This window comes from Lagenorhynchus albirostris, chromosome 3 (assembly GCF_949774975.1).
Source record: "Lagenorhynchus albirostris chromosome 3, mLagAlb1.1, whole genome shotgun sequence".
Taxonomy (NCBI): Eukaryota; Metazoa; Chordata; class Mammalia; order Artiodactyla; family Delphinidae; genus Lagenorhynchus; species Lagenorhynchus albirostris.
Genome location: NC_083097.1, coordinates 116,137,277 through 116,157,140, shown reverse-complemented (window position 1 = coordinate 116,157,140; position 19,864 = coordinate 116,137,277). Strand labels below are relative to the sequence as shown.

General features: G+C 41.2%; 1 protein-coding gene and 1 long non-coding RNA gene across 3 annotated transcripts in view; one reads left to right on the top strand and one right to left on the bottom strand.

The window, feature by feature from the left end:
* The window catches only part of UBE2D2 (ubiquitin conjugating enzyme E2 D2), a 59,613-nt gene extending 47,316 nt beyond the window's left edge, over window positions 1-12,297 (bottom strand). The window contains exon 1 of one of the 2 annotated variants that reach the window (XM_060143724.1): window positions 11,825-12,297. Coding sequence is in view for 1 of the 2 variants with exons in the window: in XM_060143725.1 (XP_059999708.1) it covers window positions 11,825-11,848 (24 nt within the window). In the remaining variant the exon portion in view is untranslated. The remainder of the gene's footprint in view (window positions 1-11,824) is intronic. The other variant, XM_060143725.1, reaches the window with a different exon arrangement.
* A 5-nt stretch (window positions 12,298-12,302) lies between these two features.
* Window positions 12,303-14,948, top strand: LOC132517113 (uncharacterized). Its single transcript, XR_009539589.1, has 3 exons — window positions 12,303-12,918; window positions 13,322-13,596; window positions 14,201-14,948. It is a non-coding gene; the product is annotated as an uncharacterized LOC132517113 (long non-coding RNA).
* Window positions 14,949-19,864: the final 4,916 nt, after the last annotated feature.

The following is a 19,864-nucleotide window of genomic DNA, read 5'->3' as shown; positions in this document are numbered from 1 at the left end:
TTGATTTTTCCATATGTGTTTTAAGTAACAATTAGCATTATTAAACAGTTTTTAATCTAAATATTTATGTCAAACAAGTCCTATATTGTAATTTGTTTTTTAAAATAGGCTATCCACAGGGGAATGGGCATGACCCAGTGCAGGATGTCCAAGATAGGACAGAGTTAAGAAGGGCATCCCTAGGAGAGACGGGGACAAAGAATCGTATCTATGCAGGTGGGCCACAGCAATGGGAAGTTGATTATACACAGGGGAATTGATCAAATGAGTAAATACATTAACGGAAGCCAGGTTTTTCACTGTAAGAAAAGGAATACCAATATTGAAAGGAAAAAATACGGGGTGAACCCTATGGTACTGGACTGGAATTAGAGGCACCGGTGTGAACTCATGGTTTTTGATACATATAGAGAAAAGTAAATCTATACATACACATATTCCCCTAGCTACATCCACTGATTACACTGAGAAAGCCTGGAAACAGTGAGATTCCAAAAGCAATGAGCATACCTAGCATCCAGATCTTGGTTTCTAAATACCATTCACCACTAAAAAGACCAAGGGATCCTTGGAAAAATAGATGATAACAGAGCTAGAGCAGGGAAGGTAGAAGAAAATGCAGGAAACATCTTTTTGTGCCAGAACTTAAAGAAGTGCTCAAATGATGGGGAAAAAAGCAAACTGGGGACAATTTGAGGATTAAAGTAAATAATAATAAATTATTAAAACCCACATGAATAAAATAGGAAATCATGAGTCCATACAAATATAAACTTTAAAATGAGTAAGTTAAAATTTTTGAGTAACAGCGTGGCACCCAGACTCCAGGTTGGCTCCCAACGATCCTGAACTCCTAGTATTCACACCCTTGTGCAGTCTTCCCTGCCACACTGTACCAGGGGTAATCTGTGAGGCCAACAGAACATGGCAGAAGTGATGGTACGCCTGTCGATTCTGAGATTAGGTTATAAAAGATACTACAGGCTTTCACTTGGATGCTCTATCTCTCTTAGATCACTCTGAGGGAACCCAGCTGCTATGTCTTAAGCACACTCAGGCAGCTCTGAGTCGGAGAAACCCACGTGGGGAGGAAATGAGTCTGTAAGTCCAGCAACCCACAAGGAACTGAGATCCGCCAACAACCACGGAGTGAGCTTGGAAGGAGATCCTCTAGTCTTCAGAGTACTGCAACCCTCGGCAACAGCTTGGCTGCAACCTCAAAAAAGACCCTGAGGGCTTCCCTGGTGGCGCAGTGGTTGGGAGTCCGCCTGCCGGTGCAGGGGACGCGGGTTCGTGCCCCAGTCTGGGAGGATCCCGCATGCCGTGGAGCTGCTGGGCCCGTGGGCCATGGCCGCTGGGCCTGTGCGTCCGGAGCCTGTGCTCCGCGACAGAAGAGGCCACACAGTGAGAGGCCCGTGCGTACCGCAAAAAAAAAAAAAAAAAAAAAAAAAAGACCCTGAGCCAGAACCACCCAGCTTTTAGCCATTCTTGGATTCCCAATCTTCAGAATCTATGTGATAATAAATGTTTATTGTTTTAAGCAGCTAAGTTTTAGGGTATTTCCTTATGCAGCAATAGATAAAGAGTAAAAACAGAAGAAGTACATATATTCAAAGCAACTCCATACAAATTATTTACTCATTACAAAAGGAAAAAGAGTAACTTTACAGTATGAAACCTGGTCGATATCACCTTAATCAAGTGATGGAAGTGAAAATTCTCAGTAATGGGTCAAACTGAAACTGTATACCACCTGACAGGATGGAATGAAAAGAATCCAACCAAAATCATGTACCACTTGATAGGATGTAGAGACAGACATAGCATTGCTTCTGTGACATTCCTGCCAAAGATGCATGACCTAAATCTAATCACAAGGAAATATCAGAAAAACACAAACTGAGAGACATTCTGCAAAATAACTGGACTCTAATCTTTAAAAGTGTCAAGGTCATAAAGCAACTACACTTTAATTTAAAAAAAGTGTTGAGGTCATGAAGCAAAGGAAAGACTAAGGAATTAAAGAAAACTAGAGATAGATAACTAAATGCAACAAGTAACTACAGACTGGATTCTTTCCTATAAAGGACATTATTGGAACCACTGGCAAAACTTAAATGGAGTCTGACGATTAGATAGCAGTAGTATCTCAATGGAAATTTCCTAATTTTGATGGTTATACTGCGATTATGTAGCAGAATGTCCATTTTGTAAGAAATACACATTAAAGTATTTGGGGTTGATGAGTCATCATGTTGGCACCTTACTCTGAAATGGTTAAAGAAAAAGATGTTCTAGGTATTGTATTTGCAACTTCCCTGGTAGGTTTGAGATTGTTTCAAAATTTTAGAAAGATAAAAACAAAATCAGAAAAGCCCAACTGTAATTACAGCAGTCACTTTATTAGAATTTGGGGATTAGATGGTATACAGCATTGAATGGTCCCTAAAACGGTATGTGGCACATCTTAATTACTTGGACCTATAAATGTTACCTTATTTGGAAAAAGGGTCTTTGTAAACATAATTAAATTAAGGATCTTGAGATAAGATCATCTTGGATTACATGGGTGGGCCCTAAGTGTAAGATCAAGTGTCCTTATAAGAGATAAAAGAGAAGACCACACACAGAGAAGGTAGTGTGAAGATGAAGGCAGAGACTGAAGTGATGCGGCCACAAACCAAGGAATGCTTACAGTCACCAGAAGCTGGAAGAGGCAAGGAAGGATCCTCCCACAGAGCTTCCAGAGGGAGTGTGGCCCTGAAGGTATGCTCATTTTGGACATTTGGCCTCCAAAATTGTGAGAGAATAGATTTCTGTTGTTTTAAGCCACTCAGTTTTTTGTAATTTATTACAGCAGCCCTATGAAACTAATACAGATGGTATAAATGAGGACATTTAATCTAAAGAAAATCACTCACTCCCATTAGCATACTATTATTTTAAGAAACCTATTTCTAAACTGTTATCACTGCAGCTTCTGTAAAATTCAGCTTTGATTTCAAATGTTTTATCTGCTATACGCCCTTAAGAAGTTGGCAAAGGAGTGCTATCACTTATATAGGCACTGATGTTCTACAAGTGGTGCGGGGACATGCTCAAAGGACAGCAGCAGATACTTCTATTACAAGATTATGTTAAGAGAACTGTTTTCACGTCTAGGCTTACAAAAGTATCACATTTATTGAAAACGTATTAAGATAACAATAGTTAGAACTTTGTTGAAGAAAAAATTTGGAAGTCGGTCCCTTTTTTCATTTAGAAATATTAGAAAACATCACCTTACAACATCAGGGTATATTTTTTTCCCTTTTCTTTCTTGGTTGGGGTACCAATGAAGGTGAAATGCTAAACAGACACTTAACACTGACACCTAAGATTTCAAGATTCTACCAATTTCATGGGTCATCATTACTGGGCAGTTAAGCCAGTGGTAATTAATATTAAAAACTATCTTTTGGGTTTCCCTGGTGGCACAGTGGTTAAGAATCCGCTTGCCAATGCAGGGGACACAGGTTCGAGCCCTGGTCCAGGAAGATCCCACATGCCGCGGAGCAATTAAGCCCGCGTGCCACAACTACTGAGCCTGCGTGCCACAACTACTGAAGCCCATGCGCCTAGAGCCCGTGCTCCGCAACGAGAAGCCACCGCAATGGGAAGCCCGCGCACCACAATGAAGAGTAGTCTCTGCTCACTGCAACTAGAGAAAGCCCGCGTGCAGCAATGAAGACCCAACGCAGCCAAAAATAAATAAATTAAATAAATAAGTTTAAAAAAAAAACAAAAAACTATCTTTTACATGGTCCATATTTTCTTTCTACTCATCCCCCACAGGCTTGCAGGGTATGTGACACTATCCTCATTCTATAGGCAAGGAAGCTGAGGCCAAAAAAAAATCAGTGAAGTAACTTGCCTAAGGCCACAGGGTTAGAACATGACTCAGTAGGCATGTTGCTCCAAAATCCTACTATTTTTTTCCACTATACCACTTGCTGTTGACTTTCATTAAATGTTGCTGGCAAAAACTGAATGCCTACTATACATCAGGTACTGGGAATATAATAAGTAAGACAGGGACTTTGCCCAGAAGAGCTCAGTCTAGAGGGGGTAATAATCAATCATGTCTACATACTAAGAAACAGTTCTACAGCAGAATCCTACTGCCTGCATTACTGGGGCATGTTTCACAGAGAAGCAGTCTGTTGGATCTCCAAGGATGAATAAAGAATTCAGGAGGAGAGAGTGGGTTGAGAAGGCATAAGGAAAAGCACAAAGACTAAAGGAAAATAATTCTGAGAAAGATCAATTAGAACTGTTTCAATTACACTAATATTTCTCATGAGACACTAACATGTATTATAGGAATAAAAATGGCAATCTTTTTGTCCTAAATTTTATCTACTTTTAATATGTCTTTAAGAAATACTACATATTTCCACAAATTTAAAGCAATGATTTGCCTCAAGAAACTTGCACACCACAAAGCAAATTATATGTGTTCCGATGCATAAACAGCATTTAACCATGGGTATTACCTGACTTCAGTGAACTATCCTGTTTATTATCATAATTCAATATATATTTGAGAAGTTATTTAATCAAAGCTTATTGAATACTAAATATTTCTACATTCCCCATGGACTTATAGCTAGAATATGGAAGGGTTTTGTTTGTTTGTTTTGTTTTGTTTTGCGGTACGCGGGCCTCTCACTGTTGTGGCCTCTCCCGTTGCAGAGCACAGGCTCCAGACGCGCAGGCTCAGTGGCCACGGCTCACAGGCCCAGCTGCTCCATGGCATGTGCGATCCTCCCGGACTGCGGCACGAACCCGTGTCCCCTGAATCGGCAGGCGGACTCTCAACCACCGCGCCACCAGGGAAGTCCCATGGAAGTTTTAAATGAAAAGCAGAGTCCTTTGATTCTTAAGCCCGAAAAACCTGATTATTTTAAAATAAACATGAGCAAAGCATATACTTTTTATTTTTTAATTAGGTGATCTGTCTGCCCATGAGACAATTAATAATGTTGGTAGTGGCCTAATTGCATGAATATTGCAAAACATGCAGTTTTAATTCTTTCTTTTGTTGTAGTGCACCTGCCTGAAAAAATTTTCACATTATACTATAATGAAAACAATACAGAGTAACACATCGTCTTTTTCTTTTGGCCATGCCACACGGCTTGTGGGATCTTAGTTCCCTAACCAGGGATCAAACCCAGGCCCTCAGCAGTAAAGCGTGGAGTCCTAACCACTGGACCGCCAGGGAATTCCCAAGAGTAACACATTTAGTGCAGCACCTGATGAGGATCCCTTTCATTTTCTTAAAATACTATTCTTTAGGTGTTTGTTACTTTATAGCAAAATGACAATGAATAATGTTTCATCTTAATATATTTTGTTTTTAAGTTAATTTACCTATTTTTGTGCTTGTATATTATATATTGATTATGTTAATTAGCTTACCTAATTGACAGCCATTTGTGCTGTCAATTTTAATCCAAGTGTGCATTATTTCATGAACTTTTGTTTGTATCCATAAATAATATTAGTTTGAAAAGTGTTCTAATAACGTTAGGAAATACTAACGTTATTAGAACACTAGATATGAGAAGGGAGGAGAAAGTTTATCAAAAGTTAAGGGAAGTGAGTAATAATGTGAGTATAATCACACTAAGTGTTACAAAACTGAGGTAGCCATTGAATTTGGCAATTAAGTAATCATCAGTGACCTTACTGAACAGTCCCAGAACAGTGAACAGACACTATTCTGTCAAGAATTTTGGCACTGAAATGCCAGAGATGGAAGGGATAAAGAGGAGGAAGGAAAGGAATCAGCTCTAGGGGAGAGGAGAGTTTAAAAGTTTTTTTTTTAGGATGAGGAAAGTCTTAGACAAGTTTGGATGCTTAGGAGAGTCAGAGAAGAGATTAGAACTAGGAGAGCAGGGACAATTACTAGAGAGCAAGGACCTGGCAAAAAGAATAGGATGAAAAAAAAGTTAGCTTGCAATGGGTAAAGTATAGATTCTTCAGAGACAAAAGGGAAGAAGAGCAATGACTAAGGTATATACTTGGAGCAATGGCTGGCTCCATAGTCAAGATCGAATGCATTTGAATCCTGGCTTTTCCTATCATAGCCATATAATCACAAGCAAGTTTGTTTACTTCTCCAAATCTCCATTTTCTCTTCTAACCTGGGGAGAACAGAATTTTCATAGGGTTGTTCAGAAGATTCAGTCATTCTGATACAGAGTGAGTACTCTAAAGATGGTAGCTGTGGTGTTTGGTTTTTCTTTTTCTTTTTAAAAGCCTCAAAGGAAATTTGAAAGAATTCACACAAATTTCTATTTCCTCTACAGAATAGGTAATTGGGTCACCTACTGAGATTAAAACAGAATGTTTAAGGAGACAGGACAGTGATTCTTAGTCTTTTGGAGAGATTAAAAAACCCATTTGAAAAACAAAAAAAAAAACCATTTGACTATGATGAAAGATAGATGGAGGACAGAACATCAAAAATTTGCATAGTTTCTTATTTTTCTGCTTTTTGGAATTAAAACATTGAAACCCGCCCCCCCCCAAAATCTACATAGTTTTAAGGGAATTCATAGACACCTCTCCAACAATAACAAGAGATGTTGAGGAAAAAATATTCTGGTTCCAGGGCATAGTTTAAATATCCAATTGTTCAAACAAAAGAAAAAGACTGCATCCTCTGGATTTACATACCTAACGACTATCTACGAGTATAGGGCCTGCCAGAAAAGACACTGGGCACAGTCAAAAAACCCAGGTTCTTTATCCAGCCCTACTAAGTCACATGGCCTTTTCAGACAGTAGCTCTGAGAGGTGATGCAGTGCTAAAATTTTCTGATTCTATTACTTGAAATTTCACTTGACTGTGCAGACAAAAGAACAAATGGTACTTTATTTCCTATGTCATAGTTTAACATGATTTTGAAGGTTAGTCTGGGAACCTAACCACCAAAATTTTATTTCTACAGAAAAAACAAGTGTGCTCCTTCATTTCTGGGATGAGGCTGCAGAGGTTGCTGGCAGCATCAGGCATGAGTCAGGTATTCCTATCCTGGGAACTGCCTAGGATATTTTAGCAGCCCTCTCTCTCTGGACTAAAATATCCAGAATTGGGCTTTGTCAAAACTTCCTCCTTGTCAGTCAGCAGTACAGTAATACACACTGGGAGACTTAAAAAAAAACCCTAGATTTATTAAGTTAATGACGGCTGTTTAAATTACATTTAAACAGCAACCCAGAAGAGCCAAATAAAGTTTCTCAATTCAATGAACCTTTGCGAAACAAAAAATCCTTTTCTAAAGGAAAAAATAAAAATCTTCCCTGAGATTTCAAGAAGCTTATCTTTTGGAGTAAGAAGGTATGTCTGGGGCTTCCCTGGTGGCGCAGTGGTTGAGAATCCGCCTGCCAATGCAGGGGACACGGGTTCGAGCCCTGGTCCGGGAAGATCCCACATGCCGTGGAGCAACTAAGCTCGTGCACCACAACTACTGAGCCTGTGCTCTAGAGCTCGCAAGCCACAACTACTGAGCCCGTGTACCACAACTATTGAAGCCCGCACGTCTAGAGCCCGTGCTCTGCAACGAGAGAAGCTACCACAATGAGAAGCCCACGCACCACAACGAAGAGTAGCCCCCACTCGCCGCAACTAGAGAAAAGCCTGTGCGCAGCAACGAAGACCCAACACAGCCAAATAAATAAATAAATAAAAAGGATGTCTGCTTTCCAAGATAAAACTAATTCAAACAGTCATCTTCTGTCAACCATTTATTATACTGAAGTTCCAAATACTCAAGACTATTTGCTAATTTGTTTCATCATTTTGACTGGAATTCACTGGATCCTTACCTCTGATAAGATTAATGCAATGTATGATATCACACTTCTAGTACAGTATTTTAAAATAATCTTAAAATTAGAACTGTTAAAATGTTACAACTCCTTTCCCATATCCTTAAAAATCACCCTTTGGTAACTGGCAATCTTAGACATTTTGAAAGTATATAGTCTACAGAAAGATGATTCATAACATGAAACAGGATCACAATGAAGTTAAGAGTTAAGATGTAAACTCCTACCATGGGATCAATGCATCTACTAAATTGGCTTTTCCTATGACTATAACCATATAAAACTTCACCAAAGAAGTTAATTAGAAGTTTACAAAAAACTACTGATACTTAATTGTACCCATTTACATAAAACAATACTTTGACACTTTTAAAAAGACAAAGTATGGTTTAAATGATTTAATCCTTACACTCCTGGTTACTTGCTGAACCTCAATCTTCGGTTATTTTTAATTCATATACTAAACTGGTGCCTACCAATCTACAAAAAAGTGTGGTGGTGTCTTTTGGTTTTGTTGTTTTTAATTAGAATTGGCTGCCAAAAATCTGGATTTGTGGCTTCCCTTAAAAAAAAAAATCTGGCAACTTTGGGCACAGATCCTGGCAATAGCAACATTTGGAGGGAGCTGAATAGCAGCTGCCCTCTTCTAATAGCACATGCAATTTCTAGCTCCCTCCAATTCTCTTTGCTCACTTTGGTCACCTGCCTAGCCATCAGAGTTTGAAATCTTTATTTTACTGGAAAATTGACTGACTGGGCTTTTCAGGGGCCTTAAGACCTTTAATCATAGAAATACAGTAAATCAAGTGATAGCCCTGGCATTAAAGCTATGTATTCCAAATGTTAACTATAACTAGCACGACACCATTAAAATGTACAAGGCACTATCATTGTTAAGAGCTTTTTAGTATCTTAACTTTGGTCTGTCTTCAATTCTTCAAAGAATCATGATATTCAGCCTTTTACCCTTCCTCAAAATAAAGAAATTAACCTTGTATTTCAATATTATGGCACGCTAAGAGCAACAAAAAGCTTCCTGCACCTGTATAACAAAGGTAAAGAAGAAAAACAGGAAGCAAGTAAAAAAAGGTCTCTGATCAGTCAGACCACACAGTTCACAGAACACATGAAGCCCTCTTCACTCAGAGCCTACTGGATCTTATTTTAGACATAATTTTAATAAGCTCAGTGATCTGGTTTCCCAGCCCACAACAGATGAGAGGCAGCCAACTGGAAAAGGGCTGGGGGTGGTGCTGCTAGAGGCAGACACTCAAAGCATCAAAATCAAAGCTGAAGACTGATAATGTCAGCAGAAAACCTCAAAACGTAGCAGGCTGGGGCCATTTGGTGTAGATACGAACAATCCCAAAGGGTCCCAATCCCTGCACAGAACTACAATGGATGTTCAAAATGAAACCTCTTTGGTAAACTCTGTTAAAGCATAGGTCAGTTGACCTTAAAGTATATATCAAAATAAAGTCCACCAAAAGCTTTTTCCAAAAAAGTCATGGCATTTAAACGACTGTCAGATTCACAGAACACTATTTCCCTCTGTCAATGAAACACAAGATACTGAATTCCTAAAGATGCCACATGTCAAAAGTATTTGTTCTTAATAAAATTTTATTAGAACCCAGATGCAGTAGTTCATGATATCTGAAGTTGAGAGGTATTTAAGCAGAACTATTTTCTCAGAGAATAGCAACTGGGAAGGTTCAAGACCAAGATCAGTTATGTAAGCCAAGTATGTCTTTGGGGGATTCCATCGCAGATACATTACTAGGGCTGAGGGTGAGACAGGACTGGTCTTACCCAAGTCTGCATTCAATTTAAAATTGGTGTCATACAAAAAGTTAGGGGAAAAAAATCTCCATTTTGTTTTCACAATCTTATTGACTATGACTAGTATGTACATCAAAAATAAATTTTATTTTTCTAATCCCTGGCAGTCTCAGAAGTTGAGCCATACTTTGAGGATGGCTCTAGGTTATAAACCAGGTGAAAAAAGGTTAATACTGAGTTTTAAAAGTTCAAATTATCATTGTGTACACTTGATTTTCCTTATTAAAATTTTAATAAGGGCATCTTTTAGAGAAAATCTAGAGAACATGTAGTATTCAAAAGAAATCATATTATTGGAGGCAAGGATATTAGAAGATTAAAATGCATGTTTTGAGTGCTAGTTCCTTTTCTGAAAAAACCTCCATAACATACATATCAGAGTAGAGATTAAAGGCTACATTTCTTGATTTGTAAGTGATCGCACATTATACTCACTCTTCTTCAGGTTTTAAAAACAAGGCCACAATCTTCCACAAGTATAATCTTGAATTGATAACTTCTCAATTAGTCTTTAAAATCTCATAACTCCTTAAAGCCTTAAAAATGCATATGTATTATTTACTTGGAAGACCTGTCCTCAGTGTGCTCCTGCTCCTTAAATGGTTAAGAGATCTTTGCTTAAAGTTCAAGCTTCTTTTAACAAATAACCGGCTTCATTTTAGTAGATTTACTCTGTCTAAAGTCTGCCCTTTTTCATCTGATAGAAATCAAAGTCAAAAGAAGTTGGTGAGGATCTAACCTAATTTACAGTAACCATTGGGATTAATTCCACATTAAAGGTCTTTGATCAAGAATGAAACGAAGACAAGCTGCTGAGCTGAGGTGTTTAAACTGACCAAACCTGCATTTTCACTGAGTTTAAGGCAAGGTGAAAATTGGTTCTCTTCCCCTTGCATCTCTATCCCATCCTTTAGGATGGATAATCCCAGTATCTACTTCTTACTGGCTAGAGGTTTAATACAGCCTCTCCAAGTAGCCAAGTGAAACACCAAACAAAAATCACCAGTGCCGCTTCCCCACTTCTGAGAAGAAGGAAAAAAAGATAGTGAGAGGTAATAGGAGGTTACAATATTACAGGGAAGGGAAAAAACCCTAAACTTTAAGCTAAACCCATACTCCAGAGCAATATTAGAAAAACCTCTGTAGAGGCAACTACAAATAAATAACCCTTCATCCTAAAGGGCAAAGAAATCCTTCCTAATGGAAAAAGGTAGCAAAATACCTCCTACATTAAAAGGATCTCCCTGAACATATCACCTAATTTAAGCGTTAAAATCCGTTTTGCGAAGAGAATGTAAAAAGAAACTTTATGAAATTCTCTCCAGTGGTTTTCAATTTTCAGGTTTCTACCTCTACCCTTGACAATTTAACAGGTTTTCTATTAAATCCATTCCTGCAAACTGAAGTGTCAGTTTCTGACTACATTTGGCAACCTCAAGGAATAAAACGCTTCTCCCTCTACTTCCCTCCTGCCTCATAAAAGTCATGTTTATTTCCTCCTGAACTTCCTACTCTTAACAGTTTCTGGAAGAGTTAAGTGGACCGAAGCGTGCGGCCACTAAGAGGCAAGTGAACTCCAGAAATATTTGTGGATCGGACAAAAAGGCTTCCTCAGTCTGCCTGAGATACGGGCCCCAAGCTCAAGCGGTTCTGTGGAGGAAGCCTAGGCAAGTGGGGGTAGGGGTTTTATGGGCAGAGATGGGGCATAGAGCCCTTTCGACCTCCGTCGATGGGGCCGCCCAACGCCCCAGTCCCAGCACCCCCTCCCGGCACGGCCGGACAATGGCCCTCTGGCACAGCAGTCCCAGGCCGGGGAGAGGCCCTGGGACTCCATACCACGCGGGGCCTAGAGAGGAGGCCGGGAAGGAACGCTGAGCCGGCGAACATACCTCCGGCCTAAGCGCGGGCAGCGCGCCCGGGCCTCCGTGGGCGCCATCACTGGGAGTGGGGTGTGAAGGCAGCCCGGCCGGGGCATCGCCGGCAGCCGGGTCCAAAGAAGCTGCGAGCCCGGCGGAGGCGACGGCGGGAAATGCAGGCCGCAACCTGCTCAGCCGACCCACCCGGCAGCCCGACCCGCCAAAGCCGACCTTTGGCAGCTTACCTTGTGGATTCTCTTCAGAGCCATCGTGGGAGGCAGGTGGAGGCGGCCCCCGGGGCGGGAACAGGGGCAGGGGAGGGACGGGGAAGGGACGAGGGGGCGCGAGGCCGCCTCGGTGATCGCGGGTCGGCCGGAGAAGATGGGGAGTTCCGGAGCGCGGGTCCGGCGGGACGGACTTGGGGCCGTGGCCCACTCGGCTCCTGAGCCTGCCGCAGGGGTCACCGCATCACCCGGCGGCGGCCCCTTTATGCGCTGCCGCCCGAGCCGCCGCCGCCGCCACCGCGGTAGCTGCCTCTTCCTTCTAGGCTCAGCGCCGCCTCCTCAGCCGCCGCGGATCCCTCCGCCAGGGAGCAAGAGCCCAGGCCTCGGGCTCGGCCGGCGCCTCTGGGTCGGACGGTCGGAGGGACTGCTTGCTGCAGGTGGACCGAGGGACGCGCGGGCGGGCGGCGCCGCCGGGGTGGGGCAGGCGGAGCGCGGGGTGGGCCCAGGCCGAGGGGCAGGTCGGGAGAGCGGGGATTGGCGGGCCGGGGAGGGAGGGCTGGGCCGCGCCGGCGGCGGAGGGATACGGGCCGCCCCTGTGAGTACCTTACGCGCTGTCGCCGTCGCTGCCACGGCCGCCGAGACGATGACGCCGAGAAGCGCAAGGAGGAGATCTCGCGAGACCTGTGGTGCGGGTCGCAGAAGCTCTTTCGCTCGCTACGACCGATGAGTCCCTTACTTGTTTGTGGTCCCTCATTCGCGTGACATCTGAGATCAATAAACGTTAAAAGCGAATGTTTTTCAGATCACCCGACCATCCCCAGAGCGTAGACGGACCCGGGAAGAGCGCTTAGGTCCATTGCAATGTTCCTGAAGGAGGAAGGGACTTGTCCAAGGTCACACAGCTCCACAGTGGCAAAGCTGGGACTTCCCTGAAGTCGAGAGTTTCGTCAGATCCCTCCCTGGAAGCCGCGTGGCAACAGCCTGGGCACCTGCGGGAATGTGGTTGTACAAGCACGCCGCAGGCAGCCCTGAGATGGTGTTTCCGACAAAGGCCCCAGCTGAGAGACAGTTTGAATGTCTCAGCCACTGATATGTCAGGAGAAGTGCTCTGCTTGGTAAATTGTTACAAATAGGCACTGTAGCTGTTACCTCAGGGAGAAAAACAAAAAAAACAAAAAACTTGCAAAACGTGTGCTCCAGTAATTAAAACCAACCTTGCGTTCAAATCACCATCAAATGCAAGGTTAGAAAACCTATTTTGGGGTTGTTTTTAGAAGATGAAGGCAAAAGGCTAGTTCACTGAGCAACTACTCTGTGTCGAACCCTGCACCAGGACTAGTGAAATATAAGGCTCACTGGTTTAATAAGGCCTGGGCTGGGAGGTGCTTTTTACCTGTCTGGAGACACTGGGAACACGGAAGAATAGTAAAGAATATTTTCCTGGCAGGTGATGCCCACATTCTCAAGTCTCCACCAAGGTTTTCTGATTCTAAATCTGTTCTTTCCTCTGTCTGGAAGGGACCTTGAAGATCATTGATTAAGAGAGGAGAAACTGGAGTCCCTAAGGAAAAGAATCTTGCCAAAAGTCACATAATACATCAGCAGCAAAACTTGTACTGCTTCATCTACTGAGTAGAGGCTGGACCCATAGGGCAGGGCCACCATGGACCCAGTGAGTCAAAGGAGGGAAAAGCTGTGTCCAGTCGCCCAAGATGCATAGGTTTTAGGTTGAAGGTGAAGAGGAAGAGTCCAAAGTCCTAAATCTTTTCTTCCTGAGAACTGTGATGGGAGAGGTACAAAAATGCCCATTGGTCAGATTTTTAAAAATTTTTCTTCAGCAATAACGTTTTTATATTAAAAAGTAATATATATTTGTTGCAAGAAATACAGATAAGTAAAAGGAAGGAAATAAAAGTCAACCATACTCCCATCATCCAATGATTAACCATTTTTGGCATTTGGCTTATGTCCTTTCAGTGTTTTTCCATTATATATATATACATATTTTTCTTTGAAAATGTAGGGTCATGCCATTATACTATTTGGTAATCTACCTTTTTAAAAAAAATTTATGTACTTAAGATGTACAGCATGTTGATTTGATATACATAAACATAGTGTTATGATTACTACATCTCTATCTCCTCATTTGTTGTGTGTGTGGTGAAAGCACCTGAAATTTTTGATAATTTACTTTTAAAATAAACAATATATGGTGAATTTTCCTGTGTCAAGACATATGTCTACTATATTTTAATGGCTACATATTCAATCATATAAATGTACCATATTTAATTAACTTGTCACATTTTGGGGGATATGTAAGTTGTTTCCAATTTTTACCATTAAAAATATTGCTATAAAAATATATATATATATATATATATATTGCTATAGGGCTTCCCTGGTGGTGAAGAATCTGTCTGCCAATGCAGGGGACACGGTTTTGAGCCCTGGGCCGGGAAGATCACACATGCCGCAGAGCAACTAAGCCCGTGTGCCACAACTACTGAGCCTCTGCTCCAGCTCCCATGAGCCACAACTACTGAACCCATGTGCCACAACTACGGAAGCCCGCGCGCCTAGAGCCTGTGCTCTGCAACAAAAGAAGCCACTGCAATGAGAAGCCTGCGCACCACAATGAAGAGTAGCCCCCGCTCGCCGCAACTAGAGAAAGCCCGGGCGCAGCAACGAAGATCCAATGCAGCCATAAATAAATAAATAAAATTAATAAATTAAAAAAATATATATTGCTATAGTGAAAAAAATATATTGCTATAGTGGATATTCTGTAGTTGATCTTTGTACAACTGTAAGAGGGCTTTTTGGTATAAATTCCTAAGAATGAAATTGCTATATCAAAGACTGATCAGATTTTTGCATCTATGTTCATGAGGGATAAGGGTTTATAATTTTCTTTTTTTGTAATATCTCTGTCAACTTTTCATATCAACGTTATTCTGGCCTCATAAAATAAATTGGAGGGCTTCCCTGGTGGCGCAGTGGTTGAGAGTCCGCCTGCCGATGCAGGGGACACGGGTTCATGCCCCGGTCCGGGAAGATCCCACGTGCCGCGAAGCGGGTAGGCCCGTGAGCCATGGCTGCTGAGCCTGCGCGTCCGGAGCCTGTGCTCCGCAACGGGAGAGGCGACAACAGTGAGAGGCCCACGTACCGCAAAAAAAAAATAAAATAAAATAAACAAAATAAAAATAAATTGGAAAGTGTTCCTCCTCTATGTTCTGCGTGAGTATGTGTAGGATTGTTTTTTTTCTTCATTAAATATTTGATAGAATTCTCCAGTGAAGCCATCTGACCCTGGAGTTTTCTTTACAGAAAGAGTTTGATAATAAACTTAATTTCTTTCATATGTATGTGTCCATTATGATAAGTTGTGTTTTTCAAGGAATTTGTACATTTCATTTAGGTCATCCAATTTATTAGAATAAAGTTACTCATAATATCTTATTTTTCCTCTACTATATGTAGCATCTATAATGGGATCCCCAGGGACTTCCCTGGTGGTCCAGTGGTTAAGAATCTCCCTTCCAATGTAGGGGATGCAGGTTCCATCCCTGGTTGCAGAACTAAGATCCCACATGCCCTGGGGCCACAATGAGAGAGAAGACCGTGTGCCACAACAAAAGATCCCACATGCCATAATGAAGATCCCATGTGCTGCAACTAAGACCCGATGCAGCCAAATTAATTAATTAATTAAATTAAAAAATATATATATATATAAAATGGTGTTCCTTTTTTATGCCTGATGTTGGTTATTTGTGTTTTGTCTATTTTTTTCTTGCTAAATCTTGCTAGGAATTTATCAATATTTAAAAAATATATGCCTATTTTAGTCTTACATTTTTATTCTGTTTAAATGCTGTTTGAGACATTTAATCTTTTTTTTTTTTTTTTTTGTGGCGCGGCATATGGGGATCTTAGTTCCCCTGCCAGGGATCGAACCCCTGCCCCCTGCAGTGGAAACCTGGAGTCTTAACCACTGGATCATCAAGGAAGTCCCAGGGATTTATCAATTTTATTAATCCTCCCAAAGAACCAACTTTTGACCTTACATTTTCTCTATCATTTGTCCATTTTCTATTTTATTGATTTATATTCATTATTTTTTTCTATTTATTTTGGATATAATTTGTTCTTTTCTAGCTTCTTAAAGTAAGAGCTTAGATCACCAATTTTACACTTTTCCTTTTTTTCCCAATATAAGCATTTTGTAATAAAGCATTTTTATAAAGCACACTGTTATTGCTGTATCTTACAACTTAGTTATGTTTTGTTTTTCATTTTCCTTCAGTTTAAAATAGTTTCTAATTTCCCCTGTGATACATTCTTTGACCAAGGGTTATTTTCAAATACTTTGGAATTTATAGGTCATCAGGGAGATGCAAGTTAAAATCATAACAGGATACCATTTCATACCCACTGGAATGGCTAAAATCAAAAACATTGACAACCATAAGTGATAACAAGGAAGTACAGCAATTGTCACTCTCATTGCAGGTGAGAGTGTAAAATGATACAACCAGATTGGAGAACTGTTTGGTAATTTGTTATAAAATTAAATGTACATCTACCATATGACCCAGCAATTCTACTCTTAAGTATTTACTCAAGAAAAATGAAAAGATATGTCCACAAAAAGACTTGTACACAAATGTTCATAACAGCCTTATTTGTATATAGCCCAAAAGTGGAGACAGCCCAAATGTCCATCAACAGGAGACTGGGATAACAAATTATGACAAGTCATACAATGGAATTCTACAATAACAAAAAAAGGATGAACTACTGACACAGTTAACAACATGGATGAATCTCAAAACGATTATGTTAAGCAAAAGAAGAAAGATGCAAAAGAATATGAACTGTACAATTCCATTTATATGAAGTCCAGAAACAGACAAACTGATTTTTGGTGTTTGAAGTCAAAAAAGTGCTCTTGTTGAGGAGGTGATTTGCCAAGAAAGGGATCGAGGAAATTTTCTGGGGTAATGGAAATGTTCTATATATTGTTTTGGGTGGCGGTTACACACGTACATATATTTAATTGTCAAAACTCATAGAACTGAACATAAAAGAACATTAAAGGTCTGAGCATTTTATTATATGCAAATGTATATATAAAATAAAACAATATTAAAAAATTTAAGAGTATGCAGAATTTTTAGATCTTCTTATATAGTAGATTTCTCCTTGGGGTGATTTTTCCTCCACTTACCCTACATGGATCTTAGAGCCCACAATTTACCTTCCATTGTCCTACTGAAACTGTGAGCACACTGCACATTCTTGGTTGTCAACCCAATACTACAAGCTTTACAGTATTTAAAGGCTTTCCCTTAGCAAAGGTGTTTCCAGAGCTGACAGCTGTGATTAAATGATAAGGAGGGGCTTCCCTGGTGGCGCAGTGGTTAAGAATCCACCTGCCAATGCAGGGGAGGGACATGGGTTCAAGCCCTGGTCCGGGAAGATCCCACATGCCACGGAGCAACTAAGCCCATGTGCCACAACTACTGAGCCTGCACTCTAGAGCCCATGAGCCACAACTGCTGAGCCCACGTGCCACAACTACTGAAGCCCACGCACCTAGAGCCTGTGTTCCGCAACAAGAGAAGTCACCCCAACGAGAAGCCCGCTCACCACAACAAAGAGTAGCCCCCGCTCACCACAACTAGAGAAAGCCCACATGCAGCAACGAAGACCCAACACAGCCAAAAATAAATACATAAATTTATAAAGAAATAAAATAAATGATAAGGAGTATACTCATTAATATAAATAGATGATTGCTGTGGGTTGAGTAAAGAGTACAGTGCAAATAATTTGGGAATTCCCTATTTTTGGATCTCAGCAACCCTATAGGAGAGTTCATTGTGTCTTATTAGAATAACTGAATAAGAAGTATTAGGTAAACCAGGAATTGATTTTCTAGCTGCATCAGTATAACCCCTTTTTGTGATTTTTTTTTTTGGCCGGGCCCCGCTTGTGGGATCTTAGTTCCCCAACCAGGGATTGAACACAGGCCATGTCAATGAAAGCACTGAGTTCTAACCACTGGATGGCCAAGGAATTCCCTATGATATTTTCTAAGGTGTAGATTTAAAACACAAGAATGCCCCCAAACATCCCAGACTCTTTAAGATAGTACCACCATTAGAGGCTATCAGAGGTAAACTATTTCCTAGGAAAATTAGGTTTTGTGAGTTTGAAGTAGCTAATTTTTTCATGGTCAAAAATCAGAACAGTGGCTTACCAAAAGAGTTGTATTCAATTTTACATTATTTTTGAACAGTCTCTCTCTCTTGTTATATATGATTTGGAGTGTGTTCTGCCTACCAGCATTAATTATATTGTTGGGGTCTGGGGCTATATCCATGCCCTACTTCGTAAGAATTGCTAACTGAAGAAATGACACTAACTTTGCCACCTGCGTCCTATAACACTTTATGTTTTTTGGCAGACTGGTTTTAGCCTAAAAGTCATCTTTCAGGAAGCTTTCCTGACCAGTCACCCAGACTAGTTTAGGTGCTCTTAGAGTCCTGCCCAGAGGTTGATCACACTTTATTTTAATCGTTGGACAACAGTCTCATTCAATAGATTGTCAGTTTCTGGAGAGCAGAGATGTTGTCTCTTTTGTTACACTTTTAATCCCCAGTGCCTGGCATATCAAAGACAGATGTTGAATGAATTTAGGAGCAGCTCAAGAAAACCTTCAAAACTCACAAGTTGTTGGGTAAGATAGCAGATCCCTTAAAAACCCAACCAAACAAAAACACTCTGTAGTATTCCAAGACTTTATGCACAGAACACAGTCTAAACCCAGTGTAGAGGTTTCAAAATCTAGTAGGAAGGAAAAATACCGTCCCTGCTCTCTCCTTGGAGAAGATATCATTGTGCACATGTGGACTTCTTCCTGGTGAAATAGTTTGAAAGGAGGAGATGGTTGTGGGCCCTTGTGCTGCTTCCCTTACTGAGGTCAGGGGTGTTGAGAGGTAGTGTGATCCAGTGACACAGTGGTTTAGAACCAGGGCTTTGCAGTCAGTGGGTTTGAGCCTTACTCTGCTATTTTCTCCTAGTGTGAAGTTTATGCAAGTTTACTTGACCTCTTGAAACTTGGTTTTACTCATCAGTAAAATGGGGATAATGGTAGGATCTTCATAGAATTATGAGATTAAATAACAAAAGGTATGTATAGGGACTTCCCTGGTGGCACAGTGGTTAAGAATCCGCTTGCCAATGCAGGGGACATGGGTTCGATCCTTGGTCCAGGAAGATCCCACAGGCCGCAGAGCAACTAAGCCCATGTGCCACAACTACTGAGCCTGTGCTCTAGACCCCGTGCTCCACAACTACTGAAGCCCACACGCCCAGAGCATGTGCTCCGCAACAAGAGAAGCCACCACAATGAGAAGCCTGCGCACAGCAACAAAGAGCAACCCCCGCTCGCCGCAGCTAGAGAAAGCCCGTGTGCAGCAACAAAGGACCAATGCAGTCAAAAATTCTTTTTAAAAGTATGTATAAAGTTCCTGGCCTGAAGGAAGTGCTTATAAATATTAGCTATGATGATAATGATCCTTTTTCTGAGAAAAGCAGTATTATAAAAGACTGGTCCTAGGCAGTCTTTTTCCTTGAAAGAAGTCTACAAACTCAGCCCCTGTGAAGCTGAGATTGGTTTCCAGAGCCTTCAACCACTGCTCTTTCTGTGAACCTTGTGGTGGGGATGAGAATACAGCAGCAAAGGGTGGATGGCTTCCTGCAGGCTCAACCCATACCATTGCCCTGGAAGGGGAGGGGAGGGTCTAAGGACTAAGAGACAGAAGGGGTGGCAGAGCCCCTAGACAGCTAAGTAAAGCCCCAATTTCTGAGGACTTGGTGGTTCTCGTAGTCTACAGCTTAAAAGGACCCAGCTGCTTCACTGCTGGGAATGAGATAAGGACTCCGTATTCAAATGCCAATGGCTTCAGCAGCAAAAAAGATGTATAGTTCAACCTTATTTGTTTTTCCAATAGTGTATAGAGACTACACAATATAGATGATGTACGT